Consider the following 24,540-nt stretch of genomic DNA (forward strand, 5'->3'; position numbering starts at 1 on the left):
AGAACACTGAGGGTTTGAGGAAAAACCAACCGGGAAGATTGTCATCTTTGTAATCCCTGTGAGGCCCCTGCACTCCTTCCTTCCAGGCCCAAGGGCAAAGACAACATAGTTATTTATTCCCTCCACACCCCACCTTCACCAGGCTGAAGGCCTTCTCCTCTGAAAAGTGTGCCCAGTCCCTCAGAGGACCTACCCCTGCCCCTTCCACCCCTAGTCCCCTTCTCACTGTAAGACAGAGTGGTGGCTGCTTTGCCCAGCTCCCTGCTCTCTCCAAGGCTCCCACACACAGGGGTCATTGGTATTAAGCTCAGACCCTCCACACACAGGGTCCCTCAGGTATATCATGTCTGCACATGCAGGGTCTTCCTAAAGGCCACAAAGCTCAGGCCACCAGGGCTCTATCAGGCCCATTTACTCCACCCAAGGCGTGAAGATGGGAAGAGATCAGCAAGGAACCCACAGTTCCAGCAGGGTGCCTGTCTGCCCCTCCTTGTCCCTGCATTAAGGACAGGGCCCTAGGAACTACAGCCCTCTGCAGTTAAGGGGGTGCTGAGCAGGCACCTTTGGTCCCACCCTCTCTGAGCACACCAAGCAGACCCCTCCGTCCCTCCCCGACAGGGCTGTGCTGCTGCCTCTTACCTTCATCTCTCTTGCGCTTGTTGGTGTCAGCGCTGGGGGACGTGATGCCCAGGATGCCACTGATGGAGTACGACGAGCCGGCTGAGTCCGTGCTCACCGAGGACACTTGTGTCACAGAGCCCGTGGACACTGCACAGAGGAAGAGGAGTAATCAGGGCCAGCAGAAGGCTGAGGAGCAGAGGGCACCAGTGCTGGCCTGTCACAAAGGCACTCACCATACTCTAGGCTGGATGCAACGGCAGGGGAGCAAGAGTTTTAGGCAGAGGACACTCGCCCCGTGGTACCACCATACAGGCTTTGGCTGTTTTGCCCAGGTTCTCTGCTGCTGGGGAGCTGAGGGGGTATATGGGCAGCAAAGAGGACTGTCCACACAAAAAAGAACAAAGGGACAGAGTAGAAAGGGAAGTTTAAGGATAGAGAAGAGAAAGAGGGCAGGTGGGGCCCACCATGGGCAGTGCTAAAAAAAGACCTCAAGCTAGTCCTCTTGGGTGTGTTAACTCCCCGCTCACATAGCCACCCATGCACGGTGACATAAACACACACACATACACAGCCAACTGAACAGCAGGCCTCCAGGTCTTTTTATAGTTCCCTGCGGCATTTCCTTCTTCCAGTTTACCTAGATCTTATTTTTAACATTAATTATGACAATAACAGTCACTTATGTCTTCTGAGAACTGAAGGCATTATCACATTTAATTTGGAGAACAATCTTATAAGCTAAGCGATGTTATTTACCCCATTGGAAAGGTAAGGCAACCAAGACTCAGAGAAGACAAGTGACTCATGCAAGGTCACACAGAAAACAAGAACCAGAGTGTCGACGGGAACCTGGAGAATAAAGTCTTAACCCCTGTAACTAATCTGCTCCTCAGTCATTTTTTTTTTAAAGAGAGAGAGAGATAGAGTGAAAGAGAGAGAGAATTTTAATATTTAATTTTTAGTTTTTCGGAGGATACAACATCTTTGTTTGTATGTGGTGCTGAGGGTCGAACCCAGGCCGCACGCATGCCAGGCGAGCATGCTACCGCTTGAGCCACATCCCCAGCCCTGCTCCTCAGTCATTAATAATGAAGAACCAACAATATGCCTCTCATTAATGCAATGCTTTTCATTTGACGACTGTGACAGACCTGTTTATCCCAATTTATCCAATGAGGACACCAAGACTCCACAAAGTGAAGGGACTCAAAGTCCTCTAGCTAATAAGCTGCAGCCCCTGGCTCCATCATAGCCTCAGGTCTATTCATTTAGAGTCTAGATTTCTCCTGCCCAGAAGCGGGAGGCAGAGGTCTGTCATTTGTGGCTGAGACCAGGTCTCAAAGACCCAAAGGATGAGAATGAGGGGAGAGGAGACTTCTGTGCAAATTTCTCATGGACTCCAGGCCCTCCCAGAGCCCAGGGAGAGACCTGTCCTCCCGTGGGCCCTCTCCCACTCCACAGTTGAGTTTCCATTTCCGCCTGGCTCCCTACAACCTACAGACCAACCTCAGGCATTTCGTTGGGCTATAACCAGCTGGAGGAAGGAGGAGCTGCCTCTGGCTCTGAAGTGTAGAAAATGACCAGAAGTAGTGGTGACCCCACAAAGAGCCGTCCCTTTCTTTGGAGGAGCTCCAGCTCCTTGCTCCTTCAGACCCAGAGGGACAGTGCCTTTCTTCCCATGTTTGTGTTTGATTTTAGATCTTCCTTAAGAGACCCAGAAGTAGAAATTGTTAACTTCTCTTTTCCTTCACCAAAAAAACTCCTCAAAACAGATTTATGCAAATCTCACAACCTTTTCTGTATTAAGGTGCAAAGAACAGAGAAGGAAAGAGGATCACAGGTCACTTGATACTTATAAGCCACTCTCACTAGGTGACAGAGTAGATGACATTTGATTCAGGATTTTGTGACTGCAGGAGGTGTAAAAGATCCAGATTCCAAACAATTACAAACTGTTATGAAATTATTAAAGAGGTGACTATGGAAAAAAAAAAAAAAGATCCAGATTCTAGTTCTGCCTCCGCCCCTTCCTGGCAACAAGATCTCTGGCTAATTATTCAATCTCTCTAAGCTTCGCTTTCCTCCCTGCTCAGTAACTTTCTAAACCATAAAGGGCTGTATGCACATGAGATGCAGTTTTATAAAAATGTCTGGGACAAACCATTCTGCTGACCTACAGCAAAATTATTCCTCTAAACCTATTAAAAAAATATTATCAGTCACAACTTGTTTGATTTGCATTGCTTCGCAACCTGAAACAGTTAAAGCCACAAGTGAAACCTTTTCTTGTTTTTTTATTTTTGTGGTACTGAGGATTGAACCCAGAGATGCTTAATCACTGAGCCACATCCCCAGCCTTTTTAAAAATATTTTATCTGGAGACAAGGTCTCTCTGAGTTGCTTCGGGACTCTCTAAGTTGCTGAGGCTGACTTTGAACTCATGATCCTCCGCCTCAGCTTCCCGAGCCAGTGGGATTATAAGCATGTGCCATCACCCCCAGCCACAAGAGAAATCTCAGCCACCAACTTGCCTCTACCCCAGAAGCCGCCCTCAACCCTCTCAGAACAGCCCAGCAGAGTTGGCAGTTCCCTGCTCTCCTGACACCCATACCTTTTTATTGGGCTTCATCTCAGTGTTTTGCAAACTTCTCTCCATTATATTCTCCCATTGAGAAGCCCTCGAAAATAGGGGGTTTTATCCTGCCTCAAGTGTAGCATTAATGGTGACAAACACTTTCTGGAGGTATTACTAAGAGAAGAATTATCTCAAGGCAAGGAGGAATTCTTTCTTACCTTTATCCTAAGAGACAACCTAGGAGGATTGGAGACCTTGGAGAACACCTGGTTTATGTCCTCCAGTGAGGAAACTGAGGCTCAGAGAGGTAAAGGGACTTTCACAACTCACTGGGTGAGTTAATGACAGAATTGGAACTATAATCCAGGACTCTGTGGTTCCCCATCGCCACGGGGAAGTCCAGGTTTTCAGGTAAAGAAGGACTGACAGTGATGAGGGCATAGAAGGGTTGCTCAGTTTGGATGTGACTGCGCAGAACTCACAGGGACTGTGAACTCTCAGGGCTTGCTGGGTGGTCACCAACTTTCCTCCAGCTAGAGAGAGGTGTTTCTTTTGTCCCGAGTGGAGAAATAATACCTTAAAGGGACAAGTCATTTTCAACTTGTCCGTGAATCAAAAGCCAGGGAATGTGTGAACTCTTGAGTAGTAGGAATAGAACTCTGCCCTCAGAAGGTCATGGTTACTCTCAGACTTCACCCGTGAGCACCCGAAGCCCCACCCACAGGCCTGGAGAGTTCACAGAGTACATGAGATTGAAGCAAGAGCAAGAGCGAGAGAAAGAAAGTTTGGGAAGTTTTGCTACATCTTCACTCAAGACTGCAAGTGCACAAAGAATTGTAGAAGGGCTGGTTGATAGAAGAAAAAAACACATTCAAAACTACTTACTGACTAATGATGCAGAAAATGTTATGAATAAGTATCCCTTTCTTGATTTATTACTTTAATTATCTGACATTCTATAGACCCCCATTAGTGGATTTTTTTTTTTTGGCTTAGATTTCAATTTTCTGTCTCATGGTGAAAGCTATTTATCATAATAATCAGTAAAATTCAAAACCTTTTAGCAGTATTTATAAAATTCATTTACCAGGTTCAGCCCTTGGAGAATGACAAAGAAGGCGCATTAGTACGTGTGCCGAAGTGTTTTATGCAGAATTATCTGTCCATAAGAATGATTAAAAGTTCTTTAGAATATTTGGAGCCCATTAGATTTTCAAAAAAAATTTTTTTTTTTAAAGTTCTTACCTATGCTGTGACTGGAAGCCGGGACAGGCTGGTTGGGGGGCTGCTGAACTTTTGTCCGGATGATCCTGTGGCAGTTGGGAAAAAACAAATGGCTATTTACCATCAGGAAGGGAAAAGGCTTCAACCATCTATACACAGACAAACATAAAACCCAGACTCAAACTGGGACACAGGGACAGAGGTGGGGGGAGATTAAGAACCCAGGTTGGAAGAATTATGGACTATGCCTATCAGCTCCTATATTACTGGTTGTCTTTAGATAACCTGCACCCACTCTCTGAGCCCTGAGTACTTCTTCTGAAGAATGGGGACACTGTGTTCACATTACAGGTAGGCATTCCTCTCTCCTGCTCCAGCCCCATAAGGGACTCCCTGAATGACTTTAGGGAGTTTTTTTCATCCCCTGGACCTCAGCCTTCTATCCAGGGAATGAAGGAACCAAACCACGCAGCCTCACTGTCCTCAAGGAACTCTCTTGGCTGGTTTCTCTGCCCTAGAGAGCCCATAAGCAAGATTAATACCCCTACCAACTGGAAACTTCCAAGGGAGGAGACATATGTGTTGCTCAGAAATGAAAGAAGGTTAAAGTGCTACCAAGAGACAGCACTTGAGTTTAGTTTTGCTACAAGGAAAGCAGCCTGGTACAAAGCCTCATTGAAAGGATCCACAGGGCTGGGAGTCAGGGGCGTCCTGCCCTGTCTTTCCAGAGAGCTTGCTCTAGTTCTTATATGAACTTGATGGTGACCTTGATCAAGTCCATTCCATCTTGAGTCTCAAAATGATGAAGGAATTGGAACAGACCATTCTTTGCTTATTTTAAGTAGTCAAATCTTTTTTGGAAAGAAACGTAAAATAAAATTTACCCAAAACCCAGTGTATAAAAGCAATACTGACTGCCCTTTGCCCCCTGGAAGTTCTGATGTTCTTCTACAGAACCTTGGGCTCCAGGGAGCCTAGATGACAAGCCTCCAACTGGGACAACACATAGGACCCCCAGAAGATAAACAAGCCCAAAACATCTTTGAGCACAGAACAGAGCCAAACAAGAAGTCCCTTTGGGATCTATAAGAAACTTTCTTCCTGGCATTTGGCAGAAAGGTGCACCATAATAAAATGTTCAACTTCTTGGGAAAAGTTCTATTTCCACCTCAAGCTATTCCTGTCTTTTTTTTTTTTTTTTTTTTTTTCAACGTGATCCTCCTGCCTCGGCCTCCTGAGTAGCTGGGATTCTAGACATGTACTATCACACCCTGTAAACTATTCCCTTTAAAAAGGACATTTATTAGAGGTTTGCCTTATTATAAAAGAAATCATATGTGTTCATTGTAGACTATTTGATCAGCTTGGAAAAGTGTAAAGAAGACATCCCAAATCACATTTCGGTGTATTTCCTTTATTACGACTTTTCTGTGCATATTTAAAAATAACCATTTTATCTTTATCAGGTTTAAACCACATACATACACAGTTTTATATCCTGTTCTTTTTAAGCCACATTCTATGAGAAGTTCTCCCACATACCTGACCATTATATCTGGATTCATTTCAATGCTGCGCTGGGTCCCCAGCTTATGTAAGTGAAGGACTGAAGAACAGCAGGTGCCTCCCCTGTCTCTCCTTAGCCAACCCCCCCACACACACACAGTAGGCTCTGCCTTCCGGGGTCACCAGGGTATGCACATCTTCAGGTGGCAACCTAGACTGGACTTTTCCATTCACCCTACAGCCTACAGCCTAGCCTCAGGTCCTCTGCCACCCTGGCCACGAGAGTACAACAAAGAGCCTTCTGGGCTTTTTTTTTTTTTAATTATTTTTTGTAGGCACCAGGGATGGATGGAACCAAAGGCCTTGCATATGGTAGGCAAGCACTCTACCACTAAGCTACCCACCCATTCCCTTTTATTTTATTTGGAGATAGAGTCTCACTAAGTTACCCAGGCTATCCCTTGAACTTGTGGTCCTCCTACCTCAGCCTCCTGAGCAGCTGGCATCTCAGGCATGCACCACGGTTCCCTCTGCCTTTTTTGATGGGTCAGCTTAAGCTCTGCCTCAAATATATTCAGAGTGTGTGCTTATTTATTTATTTTTCTACAATATTCAAATCACTTACTCTAAGCAAACAGAGTGACTGGTACAAAGACCGGGGAGGAAGGCAGTCTTTTTGACCACCTGGAATTATGCTGGCATCTGATCTAATTTTTACATTTTTGTGTATGTCACCTTCTCTGTGTGTATGTTTCTACAGAGATACAGCTATACTGGTGAATATGTGGATACACCAGATATGAATATAATCATCTACATAGTAAATATGTGGTAAAATACTTCATAACTAATTGCACATAAGTAAAATAAAGAAAAATCACATTTTTCCTCCTTTTTCTTTTCAAATAGTTCTTGATCACGGGTAACGCCTCATCAATTTTCATAAATTGTTGATAGGCAGCTGCAGCATAGTGATCAAGTATCCAGCTCCAGAACCAAATTACTAGAGTTTGAATCCCAGCCTTGCAATTTACCAGCCACATGACTTTAGGTAAATTATTTCACTTCTATGCCTCAGTTTCTTCATCTGCAAAATGGGACTAAGAATCATTCCTACCTCCTAGGGTTAGGGTTAGGATTGAATTAATTAACTACTTAGAAGTGGCTGCTCCATAGCAAATGCTCAATAAACATTAGGGGTTATTATTCTCAGTGGTGTCTTCATGAAGATTAAAGAGAAGGTTTAACCTTAAAAATGTTCATGTTTCACACTTGCCTTAAAAAGCACATGGGGTCCCCTTGAGAAGGAGCAGGGAGAAGAGCCTTTCTATACTATTTTTAAGGCTGTAATGGTGCTTTATAAGGAATTCTACAATTACAGGACACTCTCCAAAGCTGCTCCCAGGCATGAGAGATTTTGCCCATCTGCTTGTAGCAGCCACCAAGAAAAAGTGAAGATCGTCCTCTTCCCTTGGAAAGAAATGATAGTGGGAAGAAAAATACCAAATGTATCCAAGCTATTCTAAAAATCATTAAAATTTTTAAAATTATATGCTGTCATCAAGACCTGTCCCAATGGGAGTTCACTAGGACTTTTTCTGAACCCAAGACAGTTGGGACTAATTGGCAGCCAACACTAAAAGGAATATCCTTGGACTGGGGTGTGACTCAGTGGCAGAGAACTTGCCTAGCATGCACAAGGCCCTTGGTTAAAAAGGAGAGCATATCCTTATGCTGCTGCAGAGCATTTGACTGTGTGACTGTGACCCTGGATCCACAGGAATGTCCTTTGGTCCAACAGAGAAGACAGCTCAGCAATCAATCTCTTCCTAGATGAAGAAACTAAAGTCCAGAGTGCCCAAGTGACTTGCCCAGTGTCACACAGTAAGTCAGCTCAGGCTTCCATCCCTCAGGCCACAGTTGACGGAAGTAGTCCTACTGTCAAATACCTCCCATATGAGGCATAAAGCCTATTTGAATTCAAAATCGATTTAGAATTTGAAGACTAAAACTTCAAGAGAGCTTACATCTTATAGGCACTTTAGGATCCCCTTTCTACATCGGTCCCCTTACTTTGAAAAGCTTACAAAATTACACTGAAAAAAAATCAAGGTGCCTTGAAAAGGAGATGGGGCTGCAGAAACACCCCCATCCATGGCCCTAATGGAACTGTCATCAGTGCAGAAAGAAGCATGGGCCATCAGCTGTGTAGAGCAACCGGAAACCTCAGTCCAGCTGGCCAAGCGGGAAGGGGCCCATTGGTGGCACCTTTGCCTGCAGCTGATGTGAAGAAGAAAGGGACACTGGGAGAGCAATCTCAGAAGACTTGTTGCCACGGGTAGGATGAAAAGTGGAATGAACCAAATGTCACCCCGGGCTGCCTCCGCCCCTTACATGGTATTTTTGTTTTTATTTTAATTAGTTGCTGATACGACTGAGTTCTGAGCTTTGCCATAAATCCCTGATTTCAAGTTTCTCTTGAAAAATTAGAACACCCAGCAATGGGAACCTCCCCCATTCTCACATGGGTTATCCCTCTTAACTGGGAATGTCACTAGTTGTCCCCACTACTTGGCCTCTGATTTAGAGCCACAGGATTGAAACAGAAGAAGGAAGACCCCATTCCACCCACTATTTGGGTCAGCTCTGGGACAGCCACCTTCAGATGAACTCAGGCTGGATTCCAAGAATCCCCAGGCAGGCACAATGATCCCAGCACACAATGATCCATAAGAAGTCAAATGAACAAGGTGATTTGTGTCCCTGGAAATTTCCCAGAAGCCTAGCAGAATTTGTTCAGCATTGCCAAACCCCATGTCAGTCACGTTTCCTGGAGTTGGTCCCGAAGACAATGGGTGAACAGTGGAGAGGACTCTCTGGCCATCAAAGTAGCTATAAATGAAGCCACCACTGTCTCCACAGACACTTGAAAGAGACAATGGTGAGAAGTTGCCCCCAGGGAGGCAGGGACAGTGAGAGAACTGGGGACCCTCTTATAGGGTGACATGTGACATTTGTGAAGCAGATATTTAGAAGTTACACCCATTTGAATGTAAAGGGAGTTTTCCTTCATATGGAAAATAAAACTGATGGTGCCGCCAGGTTTTCCTGTGAGGGAAGAGTGGGGTACTTCAGCATGAGATTGTCCCACACTTAATGAGTTCCCGCTAAAGAGTGCAGTGAGGACCCAGAATGCTCCCCGAAGGGAGTATCAGAAAAGGTTATGAATGGAGGGATCTGGAAGACAGTCAGCCAAACAGCTGGCTGCAAGGCTAGAAATGGAGTAGGAGTGACTGTTACCCCTCCTTGCCTCTTTTCTTATGGATCCTCAGTTCTGTCACTTGCAGAATCCTACAGGACAGTAACAGAAAGAGACCTACCCTCCTTTTACTATCCATCTCTATCTCAGGGTCACCTTTCCCTGCCACCCACACCTAGGACTCAGTTTCTCTACCTGCTGCAGATGTAACAGCAGCGTAGAGGCACCACCAGCTGGCCAAAAAGCTATGGACCAGAATTCCAGGAGGCCCCTAAGGTTTGGCATGGCTTCAGCAACCAGATTAGATCTCTTCTAGCCCAGCTCCAGACACAAAGCATCAGCTGATAGTTCCCCCTTTCCTCTGCCACATCTGAAACCATTGCTCTCTTTGCTCCATAAGTTTCTTTCAAATAACTTATTTTTTAACTTAACTTTAATACATCCATTGGTGGGAAAAAGTTCAAAGTTCACAAGATCACTGGTTTGGTAGGCCAGTTTATTTTTCTAAAATACATGAAGATAAATTAATCACAAGTCAAGTTTTTGTTTTTTTTTCTGGTACTGGGGATTGAACTCAGGGGCACTCAACCACTGAGCCACATCCCCAGCCCTATTTTGTATTTCATTTAGACGGGGTCTCACTGAGTTGCTAAGCACCTCACCATGGCTGAGGCTGGCTTTGAACTTGCCATCCTCCTGTCTCAGCCTCTCGAGCTACTGGGATTACAGGCGTGTGCCACTGCTCCAGGCACAAGTCAGTTTTTATCCTTCCATTACAGAGGATCTAAACCAGAGCCTTGTAAGTGGGTTATGCTTGAAATGAGTTGCTACTGTTTAAAAACATAGATTTCACACACAGGAATACATACATGGACACAAATACACACAGGTCCTAGTTTCTGACTTTTCTTGAAGAATGGAAAAAATCTGGCAAACATTTCCGGCAGAATTTATCTGGAGCTGAGAAGCAACTGCCCCTCTAATAAGGCTTGAGCTATCTTGATTGACACAGGTCCTACCACTCCCTACAGCCTGCTGCCTGACCTGCTTTCCTAGATACACTATCTGCCTGACCCCACATAAAGCATTAGAGTTTGTGACCCCCATGGTCCACCTAAAGTCATCTCATGAACCACCTAATTATATGTATACCCTGCGCTGAGAAACCTGTGGCCTCCGGAACCTGATCACGGATGTGGCTCATGTCCCTCTCCAGAGCAGGCCACCTGCTCCAACATTGCTTTATGTGCATGTGCCACCACATCTCTGCTTTTGGAGGCCCAGAATAAAAGTCATGATGCTTTCTGTATCATGGAAATCCTGCAACCAGCCAGAAGTAAGGAACTCACAAAACACATTGGAGTCCCTCATGATACAGGAGAAGAACAGGCGTTCTCCCCACCCACAACCTGCCCAGTCACTGCTACTTCCACAGTGACTTTGTCTAGGCCATCCAGACTTGTGAGAGGACATCAGAACTCTGGCCTGGAGGAGGTGGCCTTCTAGAACAGAGACGGAGAAGCTAAGTGCCCCACTCCCCCCTCCTTCCGCACCATACAGGATGTCAGGGTCTTGGCAAAGGTTTGCAGAGAGAAGGAAAAGAGGCTAAGAGTTTATGAACCAGTGGGACTTGAAATGTCAACACAGTGATTCTGTGCATTTGAGTCATCACAGAGGAATGGCTGTCAGGAGCAGAGGGGACCTCGAGAGATATTCCAGTCCACCTCTTTCTGCCAGGGGTGAGGGGGTCCTCTATGTCCAGACAGTCTGATCTTGGAGAAATGAAAACTGTTCAAGTTTGGTCTGCTGGTTTCCTTTTTCTTCATGGAGCTTAGAGAACAATCATTTATGTTTCCCTCACAACTTCATCCCTAATGCTATTGGTTCATATGGAGTTGAGACTGCAACCTCTATGATAGAAGACTTTCATCCAGAAATTAATTTCTAGGGCTGGGGATATAGCTCAAGAATGGAGCATTTTCCTAGTATGCATGAGGCCTCAGGTTGGATTCCCAGAAATGCAAAATAAATAAGCAATTTTATTCTTAATTGGTGTTCCGACAGCATCATTCAACATTGTTTGGATCAGCCTAGGGAAGTGAGGGAGCCATTGTGGTTCCCAGGACAATGTTGGGTCTGGCACCTTGGTGTGTGGTTCCCTGTCTCCACGGGTGAGAGATGGGGGAGTTTAGGAGAGGGCAGTCCTCTCACACCAGAGCATCCTAGCAACCCTGGACCTCATCCTTGCAGATGAAAGACACACCTCAGAGCCACGAGGGCCCTGGGCTCCAGAGAGAGCAAGAGTCTGTTGAGATCCCACTTGAGTTGCTGGCAGAGAAGCAATGACAAACCAAGTCTCCCAACTCCAATTGAGAGCCCTGCTTCCCATACTCACTTGCCCAACCTCTGCCTTACCGAAGGCAGGATTTTCTTTCTGGGAACCTCCGAGATGGACAAGTGCAAAGACCTTGGGCCTTCGCTGGCAAAGACAGGGACACTTGTGGAGCCCTCATCAGGACAATTCACCGCAAAGTACTCCACACAGATAAATGATAAAGAGAATGATAAAAGTTACTCTGGACTCAGAAAATTCTCAAGCAGTCAAGCTATTGGCCAAGCATTCCTGTCGACTTTGAAGAGAAGGAACAAAGACCAGCAGCCCCCAACTTGGACCTCTTGTCCACTAACCCCTAAGGGTCCTTGATAAAAAGAGAGACAAGATCTTCAGAGAAGATATACATCGAAACTCCAGGACCCATGCATCCAGATCCCAGCCCCCAGCAGCAGCAGATCCCTCACCTGTTGATGGAACTGACACTGGGCACCGTGTCATTGTCACACACTCGCTCCGCCAGCAGCCGGTCCCTGATCTCCCAGGCAAACATGGTGGGATTTTGGCGTTTGTACTCAGCGATTTTTTCTACCACTTTGGGCGTGGCAACCTTTGGTTTGGATCCTCCAATCACCCCAGGCTTGATGCTTCCTGTCTCATAATACCTAGGACCCAAGGAGAAAGGAGCTTAGTCATGAGGAACCAGTAAACTGGATGAACATTGGAAATGTTCTGAACCCAGATGTGCTGTGAATGTAAACTACAAATCAGATTTTTTAAAATTTAGTGCCAAAAAAATGCAAACTATCTTACTAGTAACGTTTATATTGGTTATATGTTGAAGTGATAATTTTAATGTTAGCATAAATAAAATATTTAATAAAATTAGTTATACTGATTTCTTTTTACTTCTCTTAATGTGCTGTTAGAAAAATTTTAAATTGCAATTTAAAACTTTTAACTTTCTCACATGATATTCTATTAGACAGCGCTAGCAGGATGCTAAAGATTAACAAAATGATTTGGCATTCATCTTTCAATTTACAGTTTTCAAAAATTCTTTCAAGTCAGTTTTCCCAATTGATTCTCCACAGTTCTAAGCACATCATTCATTTTGAATGAATGAATGAGTAAATGAATAAATGAATGAAAAGGTGCCCTCTATGGTATAAAATGGAAATTCAAAGAATTTAAATGGCTTCCTTGGGGCCACTGAAGATCAAGTGGCCAAGCCTCTTGAGCTAAAAATTTTCCCAGAAAAGTGGTTTATACCTTTGATTTTCCATTTCTCCCATCCACCAGCAGAATCTCCAGCATGCTGTAAAACTGTCCCCTAAAATGCAACTTATTTTTCCATAAGAGAAAAACAATAGCCCTGGTGTAAAATTAAAAGGAGTTTTGGATTCCAGAATTAACTGGAAATGTGTGTTGGAAATCAAAACCCAAGCAATCAGAAAAACCAACCACGAGTCTTGGCAGCTCTTCTAGGGGCCTCCACTGAGGTAAATGGCTGTTTCTAAGGACATTTCCATGCTATCAGCTTTTCCTCGTTAACGCAAATAGGATGTCAGGGTTTTACAGTAAAACCGAGACCAGGGAGAAGAGTGCCATGAAAGATCATTTCAGGGAAAAAATGACTTGATTCTTTTTCTGAATCTGAGCCGTCACTGGATGTCTCTCTCAATATTTACAGAGGAATTTTTGACTTCCTCTTCTGAAGGAGATTACCTTGCAGTTGAATTTTTTTTTTTTAACCAAAAGACATTTTAGAAACAACTACTAATTTTTAAAACTAACCAGAGTTTATAAGAGGTAAGGGAACCAGATGATTCTGGGATAGGTAAAAGTGTTATCCAGGAACAAAGGCCACGTTTATAGAGATGCTGACATTCTCAGCCTGGGTAAGTCTGTTTAGGGCTAAGTTAGTGAATAATTCTAGATTAGAAGAAATAATTTGAGAGCAATAATGTAGAAGTGCAAAGTCTATTTTTCACTGAGAAGAGTTATTTACAAATTTTGACCATAAGAAAAACTCAACCTATCCTCCCTCTTTCTGAGAAATTGCTGAAATCAATTTTCTACATAATTTGCTAAAATATTTTTATTATTCACAACAGCGTTTTTAAAAATCTTAGTTTTTTTTTTCCACGAGTCTAGGAAAGTACCTAAATCTAGGCACATAACAACCCTATAATGTCCAATTGTCCCCTCAATTTTACCATAAAAAGTGAATTTTTACTTATGACACTTGTTATTTAGGCACAACACTCTAAAGTTTACAGGGCTCTTCTTCAAATTATCACTCCAATCTTTGAAGCCAGCGGGGTTTAAAGAAGGGAAAATAAATGATCAGAAGATAAGCAACGAGCCCAAATCCATCTGGAAGTTGGAGGCAGCTGCAGCCTTCAAACCTTACTTTGAATCCAGTGCTCTTCTGCTAGAGCAAATTACTGCTTTTGTTAAAAATTTTTAAAATAATAATAACAATGATTCTTTGCAATTGTAGACAGCTTTACTATATACCAAGCATTTTCACCCACATCTTTCATTCACTCGCTGCTTGTCTAGCGCCTGTTAGGACAGGGATGGTCTCAGGGCAAGGGTTACCAACCCTGTGCTGCCTCTTCAAAATATGTTAGTTGAATGGGTCTACACCATTCACATAGCAACTCAGAAGGCAGCAGGATAAAGTCCCCCACTTACTTGGCTGGTGGGTGGCAGCACTCAGGACTCCGCTGCCATCCCACCTGAGCGGTGCCAACTGTGGGAGGCTATGGTCTTGACACAAGAGGTCTCTGTCTTCCTTTTGACTGACACATGGGCCAGGCACTTAGAAGGCAACACTGACATTGTTGAAACCCCAACTCGCAACTGTGTCAAGTGAGGATTCAGACTTAATAACCATCCTTTCATCTCAGCAAAACAGCCGTGCAGCCCTTTGGCTTACAGACAAAAGATGAACGGCAGTCACCAACACACAAGTGTCCTTCCGTGCAGAGAGTGTTAGTCTGGGAGTCAAGAGGTGTAGGTGCCTGTCAGCTGCTCTGACACTAACTCGCTGTGTGATCTTGGCCAACTCACTTAGCCTCTCTAGGCTTCAGTTATCCCTTTTATAAAATAGACGAGGATGTTTACCCTACTTGCAGGGTTGTTGTGAAAATAGAAATACAGAATGGTTACAAGACATCTTTGCAAAATAAAATAAAAAACGTGGGCTGAGGATTAAAGTCCTGTATGAAATGTTTATTTTTTTGCTGTATAACAACACATCACCTGATTCCAAATAGCCTGAACCTCCCAACCAAGCTCCAGTGGGAAAGGACAACAGCTGAGCTCAGGGTAGATTTAAACTTGGCCTCACATGCCACTGGGCTGTGCCTCTCCAGCCTTTAGCAATCTTGAGATCTAGACTGACCGCCCACACTCTGGAAGACTGCCCGCCTTCCTGGGGGGAAAGGGGTCTCTGCCTGCCCCAGTTACTTTGCCTACTTTTCCATGCAACCTCTGAAGAGCACAGCTACCACACACCAGACGCTCTCTACAACCTTCACCTCGTAGTGCCTGTCCAGCTTTTCAGTGACCATCCCACCCCCAAAAAAAAAAGGAAAGAAAAAAAAAACTGTCAATTGAACAACCCCAGTTCAGAAATTCCCAGTCACACTGTTTTAGGGCTGAACTTGTTTCTTAAAAGGCAGTTCTAATTACAGTGACATTTTGTCCACTGTGGTTCTTAGTTATGAAAATAATGAGCTATGAAATTCCAATTTATTGTTGACAACTTAAACGGCCAGGCACCAGAGCGACGCGTAACTTCCTACTGCCACTCTACCTAGTGACAAATCTATTCCAGACCGAGGGAGGCTGCCGGCTGGGTTTGGAAGGATCCCTGTCTGCCTTAGTCTCCATGGGAGATTTGGAGGGCTCTAGGGCAGCACAACATGAGGATCCAGCATTGCATTTGGACGTCTGCTCTGAGAAAGGCTCAGTATCTTAAAGATTTCAAACAGCAAGCAAAATGTCGGCTCAGCAAGGATGTCTCAGCAAAAACAAAGGAAGGGCCTTCTTTCTCTCTCCCTCTCCCTCGGTACAAAGAAGCTTCGCAAGAAGATATCTGAGACTCATTCAACTCTAAAAGTCCAATTCTGAGACGGTCTAAAATATTTCTCCTCTCTTTCTTTTTCTCTCCCCTTCTGTCTTGTTGTTTCTTTCTATTTCTCTTTTAAAACCCATTCTCTTTCCTCTTTGTTCCCTTTTTCTCTTTCTCTTTTCCTTCCCTCGGTGGTACTTTCTTCTGCTACTCTCACTCTCACCTTCCTGTCTAAAACCACCCTCTAACAAGAATACATGACTGATTTCCTGAAATCTTCTCTGAACTCTGGCAGAGACTCATTTACTTGCAGATCACTAAATGGGAGTGGAGGAGCCTCCAGCCTCCATAGCCGAGGTACCTGCTCTGGGCAGGTAGATGAGACATAAATACAGGAATCCAGGACTCTAAAGGAGCTGCCAGGCCCTTGGCCCTGAAATATCTTCCTCTAGCCTCAAGCAAAACTGCAAGGCTATTTGATACAGTTGCTTCCTCCAGCTGAGAAATTTCTTGAATTCCAGCAGACGGAAGAAAAAGAGCAAGCAGAAAGTCATGATGTCACTAACATACTTCAGAATATTTATTTTTTATTCAGGCATCTGTTCTCAAACCATAATGTAGGCTACAAGACAAAGGTTGTTTTCTGACAACGGGAAAGAAATGGAAAGCAGTGAATGGCTAAACCCAAGAACGTTCCTGCCTGCCAGGAAAGACCTATAACACCACCACATGCCCAGAAACAAGCCTACAGCTTTGTTTGCGGGTGTGGGGAGACACAGGTGGCCCAGGAGTCCTTTAGACTCCATCCCAACCCAAGTGCTAACTGGATGTATAAACCTGGGTTAGTCACTTTGCCTCACTAGGTTTGTTTCCTGGTCTTAAAATATGCTTCACTGGATCATGCTGAGGCTACTGAGAAAATAAACGGGAGCGCTAAAAGGCTATACAGCCCTCTGGGAGAATCGTCATTGTTAGTATTTTGCTTGCAGCAAATCGCCGGGTCAAGTGGCAACTTTCAAATGTCAGATTTGAGAGTCAGCTTTTGCTGTCTATCCCCCACCCCCATTTAATATATACTTAGGATGCCTGTCACTACGAAGGAAACACAACACATAGAAGGAAAATACAGCAGACCAACATAATGCGGTTGATGATAACCCAAACTGAAAATGATGGCTAACTTTTAAAAGTGGATATGCTTTTTGAAAATATTAAAATGAAACACTGAGGGCTAGGCATATAGCTCAGTGGTAGAACACCTGCTTAGCATTTGCAAGGCCTTGGGTTCAACACACACATACACACACACACACACAAAAAAAAAAAAAAAAAAAGGAAGAAAGGAAGGAAGGAAGGAAGGTAGGTTGATTAAACTCTGGTGTATTATATTATACCTTACAGAGTCTCTACCCAGCTCTGCCCAGGGCCGTGAACTCACCTAAGTGGATAGGGGAATTTCCTAAGAACCTCTTACTCCTGGGTTCTTTAGGATAATTCATCAGGCTTTCTAGAAACATGTCCCTCCTAAATCTTCCTATTCCACTTATCACTTGAGATGGAGTTACCCAGGGTCACTCTGAGTTGGATGGCCTCAGAAGAGCTTTGCAAACTCTAAAGTGCTGTGCATGTAAAGTGAAATGCCACTATGGTCCTCACTATGACACTGGTACATTAGACAGCTGCTGGGTCATCTTTAAGATCTTTATTTGAAAGTTCATGGAAGTCTGGAGCTCCTGCCTTTACCTGCCAAGAATTTTGCTGACACAACCATGGCTGACCCGAAGCTGCCTGGAGATGTCGCAGGGCCTGACACCTTGATGAGCAAGTTCCACTATCCTTTGGCGGACTACGTCTGGAAGTGGCCGTCCGTTCACAAAAACCCCCCCAAGCTGATTCACTCCTCCATGTCCTGAAACAGATCAGAAACAAAAGGCAAGGGGAAGGGTGGTTAGAACCAGTCACATAGTAGAAGCACCATTGTGAGCACCCAGAGACTGGATGTCTTGCTCCTGGAGTCCAATCCCACAGACCACACTGGGTTGCTTTTTAAAATTAAGCTTAGCCTTTGTCCATCTTCAAGCAGTCATTTGGGCCAATGACAGTCAGGATTGCCATACTGTTTCCTTTAGTTATTAGCATTTCCCTTGCAATTTTAAAACAATGGACTTTGAAAAATATTTAATCTATACTAACAATAGGGGCACAACTTATTACATGATACTTAGGTCTAAGGAAGACACTGGGGAGAAAATTATGCTTTAAAATACATCAATTTTTAAAGAGGAAAGAAAAAGCAACAGAACTCTTTTCCTTCTAACGAATGTCTTTAAAAGTGAAAAAGGACTACTCCAACAAACCTACATCTCAGGGAAAAAATGTTTTTAAATCAGCCATCTAATTTAAGGGCTAAGGACATTATATCTATATACACACACATATACACATACATTTTAGAGTACTGAGATAAAACCCAACCACTGCCTTCATAAAAAAAAATTTTTTTTAATTTTAAATCCTTCTGTAAAGGTAAGCCTGTCATGTGGACTTGACCACTACACCCTCTCAGAGCACACAAAAGAAATGGGTCATAGGATCTTCTATACACAGCACATTCCACTTCACTGTATCACAATTTGTTATAAAAGCATTTCCCTGGAATTTTTGGAATATGTTTGCAATTGACAAGCAGCTTTAAGTTGGTTAGGGGGAAATAAAGAAGCCAAAGAAAGCTTCTGAGTCCCAGGATTTATAAGAGGTCTGAGGTGGATTTGAAGTAAAAGGAGTTGGGGAGTGCTATCCATATGCTCCCTTCTCTTACATCAAGGTCCTTCTGGAGTACCTAAGTAAATTGAAGAGCTAACCCAGTAAACACAGAGCAATCCAATGTAGCAACATCATTGACCTTGTAGCTGTTAATCAGCCACTAACTGACATTGCTGAGGTTTGGGGCGAAGAGCCAAGCCCAGAAGTATACTGTTGCTTGGCAGCTCAGAGGCAAAGGCAGGGGAACCTCCTTAACTGGTACTGGCTGGGCTGGGACTGGACTGTACAAGGGAAGCCAAGACACCTCTAAGGTCACATACATATACATTCTCCAAATCTAAAACTCTATAAAATAGCTACCTCATCTCAGTTATTTTCCCCAATTTTCATCTACTACCTAGGTTCATGAATAATATTTGCAATGGAGGGGACAAAAAACACTCTTAATATAGCCTATATCCTTAAAACTATCCAAGCAATCCACTGAAGTTTCCCATCAATATTTCCTAAAATGACCAAGTCCAGGCTTATTTCAAAGAAAAAGATGATCTTATAGATAATTGCAGTACTTAGTTCCAGTTTTATGCTGAATTTTTCTGAATTTTCAAAATGAGCTTTAATCAATGTTAATTGTTCTGAAACATTCCAGATATAAGATAAAAGGGAAAACATCTCTAACGGGATTTTGAAGGTAGGAACACAATTGTACAGTTTACCTAAACAGAAAGACTGAAGTCACCCTGGCCAACAGCCTTAGGAACGCTTGGTTCTGGGGCTGGGAGCATCTAAGAAAAATGGATTATATATATCTTTCAAGACAGGATGAATTTAAGTAAAAGAAAGTAAATTCAAAATTGGTATGAGCTCTGAGAGGTCAATGGACTACGGGGGGAGGGGGGGGCGAGGAAGCTAAAAACACCAGCACACTTTTGGAAGGACCTGGAAGTCTAGGCCTCGTGGCCCATCTGCAAAAGCCTGTTTGCTACAGTACTAACCAGTTGAGACTTTTTGCTCCAAACACAGCAGCCACCTTCAAAGGACTTTAATGCCAAGAGTAGTCATTTGTGAGTTTGGAGGGTTGTATTATATTATGAAAAAACAATACAAAGACAAAAGCACCAATGAGTGTATAATCTGGTTTTGGACAGAGCAAATACCCATACTCTTTACCCTTGACCACAAAGGCAAAGCTGCTAAGGATCTTGCAGAATCTGATGCACATCTCCACAGCTGGCACTAGACCCAGAGAGACCTAGAGACTTTGACATCCCTCAGCAACCTGAAAATGCCCCAAACCCACTTGGACCTCTTGCCTCAGTTTTACCCAACAGAGTTCTTCAAGGATTGCAGTGAAAAAAAATTCATAGCTGTGGCCTGAAGAAAGCCATTTATCCTGAGACTGGAAAAAAAGGGAAGTCTGAGAGAAGAAATCGGGGACAGGGAAAGAAAAGAGAAAAAAAGAAAGTGTTTAGGAAAGAAGCAGAGTGATAACTAAATGAGAGAGATAGCAAGCAGAGAGAGAATCTGAAAAGGAAGCAGCAGATCAGGCAGGCAGAAAAGGAGGAAAGAAAGGAATGGAAAAGCCAGAACAGACCAAGAAAGGAAAGAGAAGAGAAAATGGAGAAGTGCAAGGAGAGAGCATCTGGAAAACAGGAGACTTCTATAGAGTCAGACTTTTATTTTCTGGTGCCCCCCGAATAAGCACAGCATCTCCTTGAAGAACCCAAGTCCCCGCTTCTAATTCTGTGGACTCTAGGTAGTTGAGGGCTTATCCCCTGGAAGGGTGCTGGGCCAAGAAAATCTTCACTTTCCAGGGGAAGTAGAATTTACAGAGGGACTGCAACAGAGACAGGTGCGAGTAGATCAGGTGAAGACTGGGAAACAGACACAGATACAAGGGAAACAGATCAGCCTCCACAGGGCAGAGTAAGCAGGGTTTAGAGGTGGGTGGGTAAAGAAAAGTTGAATTACAGATGCCCCTGGGGCCTTTGTGGCTCTGGTCTGGAAGGCACTGGCTTCCATAGATGCTCCTCAGGTTCTGATAAGGACATACAACCCACTGGAGGCCCTGACCACACCCCAAAGGGTCTTGGGAAGGTCTTTGCTGATTCAGCTGTGGATTGAACTACAGGACACACAGGGTCATTGAAATTTCTCCTAGATACCAGAGAGGAAAAATGAAGGGGCACACAGACATGTGAACAAGAGCACATGGAAAGATTAGGCATGAAATCCCCCCAATGGACTATCCAACAGGTAGATAGGCAGTGACACACATGAACAGTCAGGCTGTGGACACAGATATGGTTGAACAACACAAAGTGAGAGTCTTGCACATGTAAATTCACCCACACAGTCTGCTGCCTCTATCTGGAATCTGAGTCCCTCCCTGTCCCCTTCAAAGCTTTATGCTTCTGTCAAAGATACCCAAGAAGCTACTTCAGCTTTGCTCATGTGAACTTCTGTTAGTCTTTCCGTCTTTCTTACCTTAATGTCATATTCTATAACATGGATCTAACTGAAGTTTTGGGTGATACTCAGGAAGGACACTGGCTATAAAAGTGCCTTATAACTGGTAAAGATGCTTGGGGAAGAAAATATCTTAGAGGGGAGTCCATTGTGTTGATGTGAATGATGAGCCTGAAATGGGGAGTGGGACACTTTTGAACTATGAAGCCTATTTCCTAGCAGTGCCTGCCCCTCCTTTTAGAAGCTGTTTGCTTAAAAGTGGTGGTTGAAGAATTGGGGCAGGAAAAAATCAACCAGGGCCAGCAAGGAAGATGAGGAAGTGGGATTTTGCGCCCCTATTTATTACAACCACCACCTAGAATCAATTTTTCTCCCCCATCCCCACCACCTGCAAATTGGGCTCCAGAGCTGGCCTATATTGTTCAAGCAAACAGCTTTGGATGCCAGAATCAAAGGTTCTTCCAAAAAAGCCAAGGGCTTGCACCAGCTCTGGAAGCTAGGCTGGCTGGGGCCCAACCCCCACAGTGCTGCCAGGGAGATTGAAAATGGGAGGAGGGGGCAGACTAAAGGCCAGGGCAAGGAGGCACAGGCAGACATTAGCCGTTGGCTAATCTGCACCTGGAAGAAGCTGCTTTCTCCATGCTGATCCACAGCCAGGAGACCACCTAGTCTGATACTATCTCCCCAAGGGCTGGGAACGACCTCAGAGCAGCCGAGCTCTGGGCAGAAGAAGGCAGCAGGGGCCTGTGGATTCCAGCCAGCAAAGAGAGAAGCACTGGGGGCAGCTCTCCCTATCTTGTCCCCCATTTACTTCTTGGCTGAGCCAAGGGCTTGCTCACCTCTCAGAGTATTGCTCCCAACTCATTTGTTTTCAGGCTCCTTCTGTAAGATCACAGCTTTTCCAGAGCCAGGCTCAAGTATGTGCAGGAAAAAGACTGCAGAGAGCACTAGGGTCACTACAGACTGGAAACCGTTTGAGCACAGGCCCCAAATGGTGAGGAATCGTTTGGGCTGGTACCAGAACAAGAGGCTTCTGTGCCCAAACCCACCGCTTTGGAGGATTACCTTCGACTCTGAATTTTCACACAAAGAGAAACTGACCTGCCTGCAGCCAGCCCAGCTGCCTAGACAAGCCTTCCCCTGCTTGCCAGGCCACTCGGCACTCCCTGGCAGCCGCGGACATTCTCGCCCCGGAAGCGTGCCTTCTCTCCAGCCGGGTCTCTGCCGCCTTTGTTAAATGGGGGACCCACGGCTAGGGAAACTGAATCCTGGGCTAACAGAGGTTGGAGAGGGCTCCTGGCCACTGAGTAACTCCTTGACCTGCAACCTGCAGAGACCGAGCTGGGCACCAGACTGGTTGTTGCCAAAGCCTCCTCCGCCGGCTCCACAGCCAACAGAAAGGAAACGCGATTCGTTCCACTTGGAATTTCCTTGAAATCTCCGAATCTAATCCAGCGTTAACTCACCGTGAGAGGAGCGCTCATCTCACAGGAGGCTGTGCTAATGGGTGAACTGGCAGGATCCCGGATCAATCAGGCGGACCTTACCCGCGCCCAAAATGACCCTTCCCGTCTCCTACACACGAAGCGACTTTCAGAAGGTGGGGGCGCCTGTATGATGACTAATTGGTTTCTTTATTTCTTTTTTCTTTCTTTCTTTTTGGGGGAGAAGCCACCACGAGGCAGGCGTCCTGCAGGGAAGGACCCAATGGGGTCTTTAAGGGTCTCTGTATGAACTGGCCGTCTCCTAAGCAGAAGCTTAGCCCAGGGAGCACGACTTCGTTGATTTTTCAAATCCCCCTCCTCAACTCCAGGACGCCCTTGGAGCCCTGGACCCGGTGTCCTTTCTTAGCTCTCAACCTCTTCCTCTACAAATACAGAGATTGGTCAGGGCCCCGCTTTCCCTCCAAACGGCAGTCTTGATCACCCACCAAGGCTGAAAAAGGCGCCATCAGGGTTGGGGCACCGTCTGAGACTCAGACTGACCTTTCGCAACAACTTCCAACTGGAAGTGCCCTCCAACTGGCCCAGCCCGGAGCCCTCTACGAGTCCCAGCCAGGGTTCTCCGGATGCTCTGAAATGTCCCTGCTGGAGCCCTAGAAAGGCTTCAGCTCGCTGCCTACACTACGCGTTGCTGGAGGCGGGATTCCAGGACCAGGTACTCTGGCCTGGGCGGCCGAGTGCGTTGTTCCACATCCCCTGCCTGGAAGCCCTGGCACTTTGTAAAGTTGGCTACACAGCTACAGAGGTCCAGGGTCCTCCCAGCTTTAGGACCTGCCCCGCGGTCCGGCACCCCCATCCCGGTCCCGGTCCCGGCCGGAGAGTGAGAGAAGCGAGTTCGCCGCCTACTTACTATGCATGGATGCAAACGGGTCGTGCTTACAGTGTATTTCCATCGGGGCGCTCCAGACTGCAGGCCGGCCCACGCCGCCGCCTCCCGGCGCCAAGGGGCTGCCCAGGGCGGCTAGGGAACCGTGCCACCAGGCCGGGCACCGTGCGAGCCAGGCTCAGAAAACACTGCTGGAGTCTTAGGGTCTCTCCCAGAGCCTCCCTGCTGAAGATTGTCGAAAGCTCCGCGGAGAGGCGGGAAACGGCGCTAGCGCAGTCGGTCTGGGAGCGGGCGCCCAACTCTGACTGGCTTCGTTCCCCGGCTGGTTCAGGCGGCGGTTCCCGGCCCAGCCCGGGGTAGCTGCGGCCAAGGCGCCCTCGGCTTCGGGGACATAGCGTAGGGGCCCACCTCCAGCACCGCTAGGAGCCCCCGGTCCCCTGCAGGAGCAGTTTTCAGGAGGCCGCCGGAACACACGGCCCTTAGGTTCACTCAGGAAGCAGCGAGGCCCGCCGGCTGCCAGGCTGGTTCCGCGGCCTCGCTGCCTCTAGGGTCCCACCTCGACCCCTCGGTCTCCGCCAGACCCTTTTTCTCTGTTTCTCTGAGTCTCTGGGGCTCGGACTTGCCCCCTCCGCCTCTCTACAACTGCCTCTCCGACGTCTCAGACGAAGTTGCGGAGAACTTCCTCTCTGGCTGCGCAGGGGCCCGGGTGGGTTCGGAGATGCTTCCGCCACTGATGTTGGGGCGGAGAGACTTCGGAGTCCCCAGGAGCTTGCAACCCTCAAACCCAGGGACCCGCTGCCTTCAAAGTTCCCGCGGCCTCAGCTGCTTCCCCATCGCTGGGAACAGGAAAGGGGACAACAGCGACCGGCTCCTTCTCGCTCGGCTATCTGCCTCACGCCTACCAACTCTTCGAACCCCGCTGCCCTCTTTTTGGGGCTCTGTTTGGACTGTCTTCCAGATGCCTCTTCCGGGACAGCCGCCGCGCCTGCCCCAAGCTTGGAGCGAGGGACCGAAGAGAGAGCAGAGGGTTCCCGCCACCAAGGCCGCCAAGACTGTCGGTGCTAAGATGAAGCCACTGCCGGCTTTGACTGCGGGTGCTTCTGCTGCCGCCGCGGGCGCTAGCCTTTCGCCTGCTCGGCGCGCACAGTGCGCCACCGCGCCGCCCCGGAGCCGCTTTCAGGACCCGCTGCGTGTGGACAGCGCCGCCCGGGGCTCAGCCTCCCTCCGGGCGGGGGCGGGGCGGGGGCTAACCTGCCAATCATGTTCCATCAAGCCAATCAGAATGAAGGCATCCAGCCCTGGTCCGAAACACCGCCCTATTGGCTAAGCAACCCACGAGCTCCGCCTGATTAGCCGATACCTGGGCAATGGGAGAG

The 24,540-nt window shown here is 46.2% G+C and overlaps 1 protein-coding gene across 1 annotated transcript in view; it reads right to left on the reverse strand.

The window, feature by feature from the left end:
- Pax5 (paired box 5) overlaps window positions 1–23,231 on the reverse strand; it is a 180,078-nt gene extending 156,847 nt beyond the window's left edge. The window contains exons 1-5 of the mRNA XM_026415205.2: window positions 23,189–23,231; window positions 17,348–17,513; window positions 11,985–12,182; window positions 4,442–4,506; window positions 640–768 (exon numbers count right to left, since the gene is read on the reverse strand). Of these exons, the coding sequence (XP_026270990.1) occupies window positions 640–768; window positions 4,442–4,506; window positions 11,985–12,182; window positions 17,348–17,513; window positions 23,189–23,231 (601 nt within the window). The remainder of the gene's footprint in view (window positions 1–639; window positions 769–4,441; window positions 4,507–11,984; window positions 12,183–17,347; window positions 17,514–23,188) is intronic.
- Window positions 23,232–24,540: the final 1,309 nt, after the last annotated feature.

Source organism: Urocitellus parryii, chromosome 4, assembly GCF_045843805.1.
Source record: "Urocitellus parryii isolate mUroPar1 chromosome 4, mUroPar1.hap1, whole genome shotgun sequence".
Taxonomy (NCBI): Eukaryota; Metazoa; Chordata; class Mammalia; order Rodentia; family Sciuridae; genus Urocitellus; species Urocitellus parryii.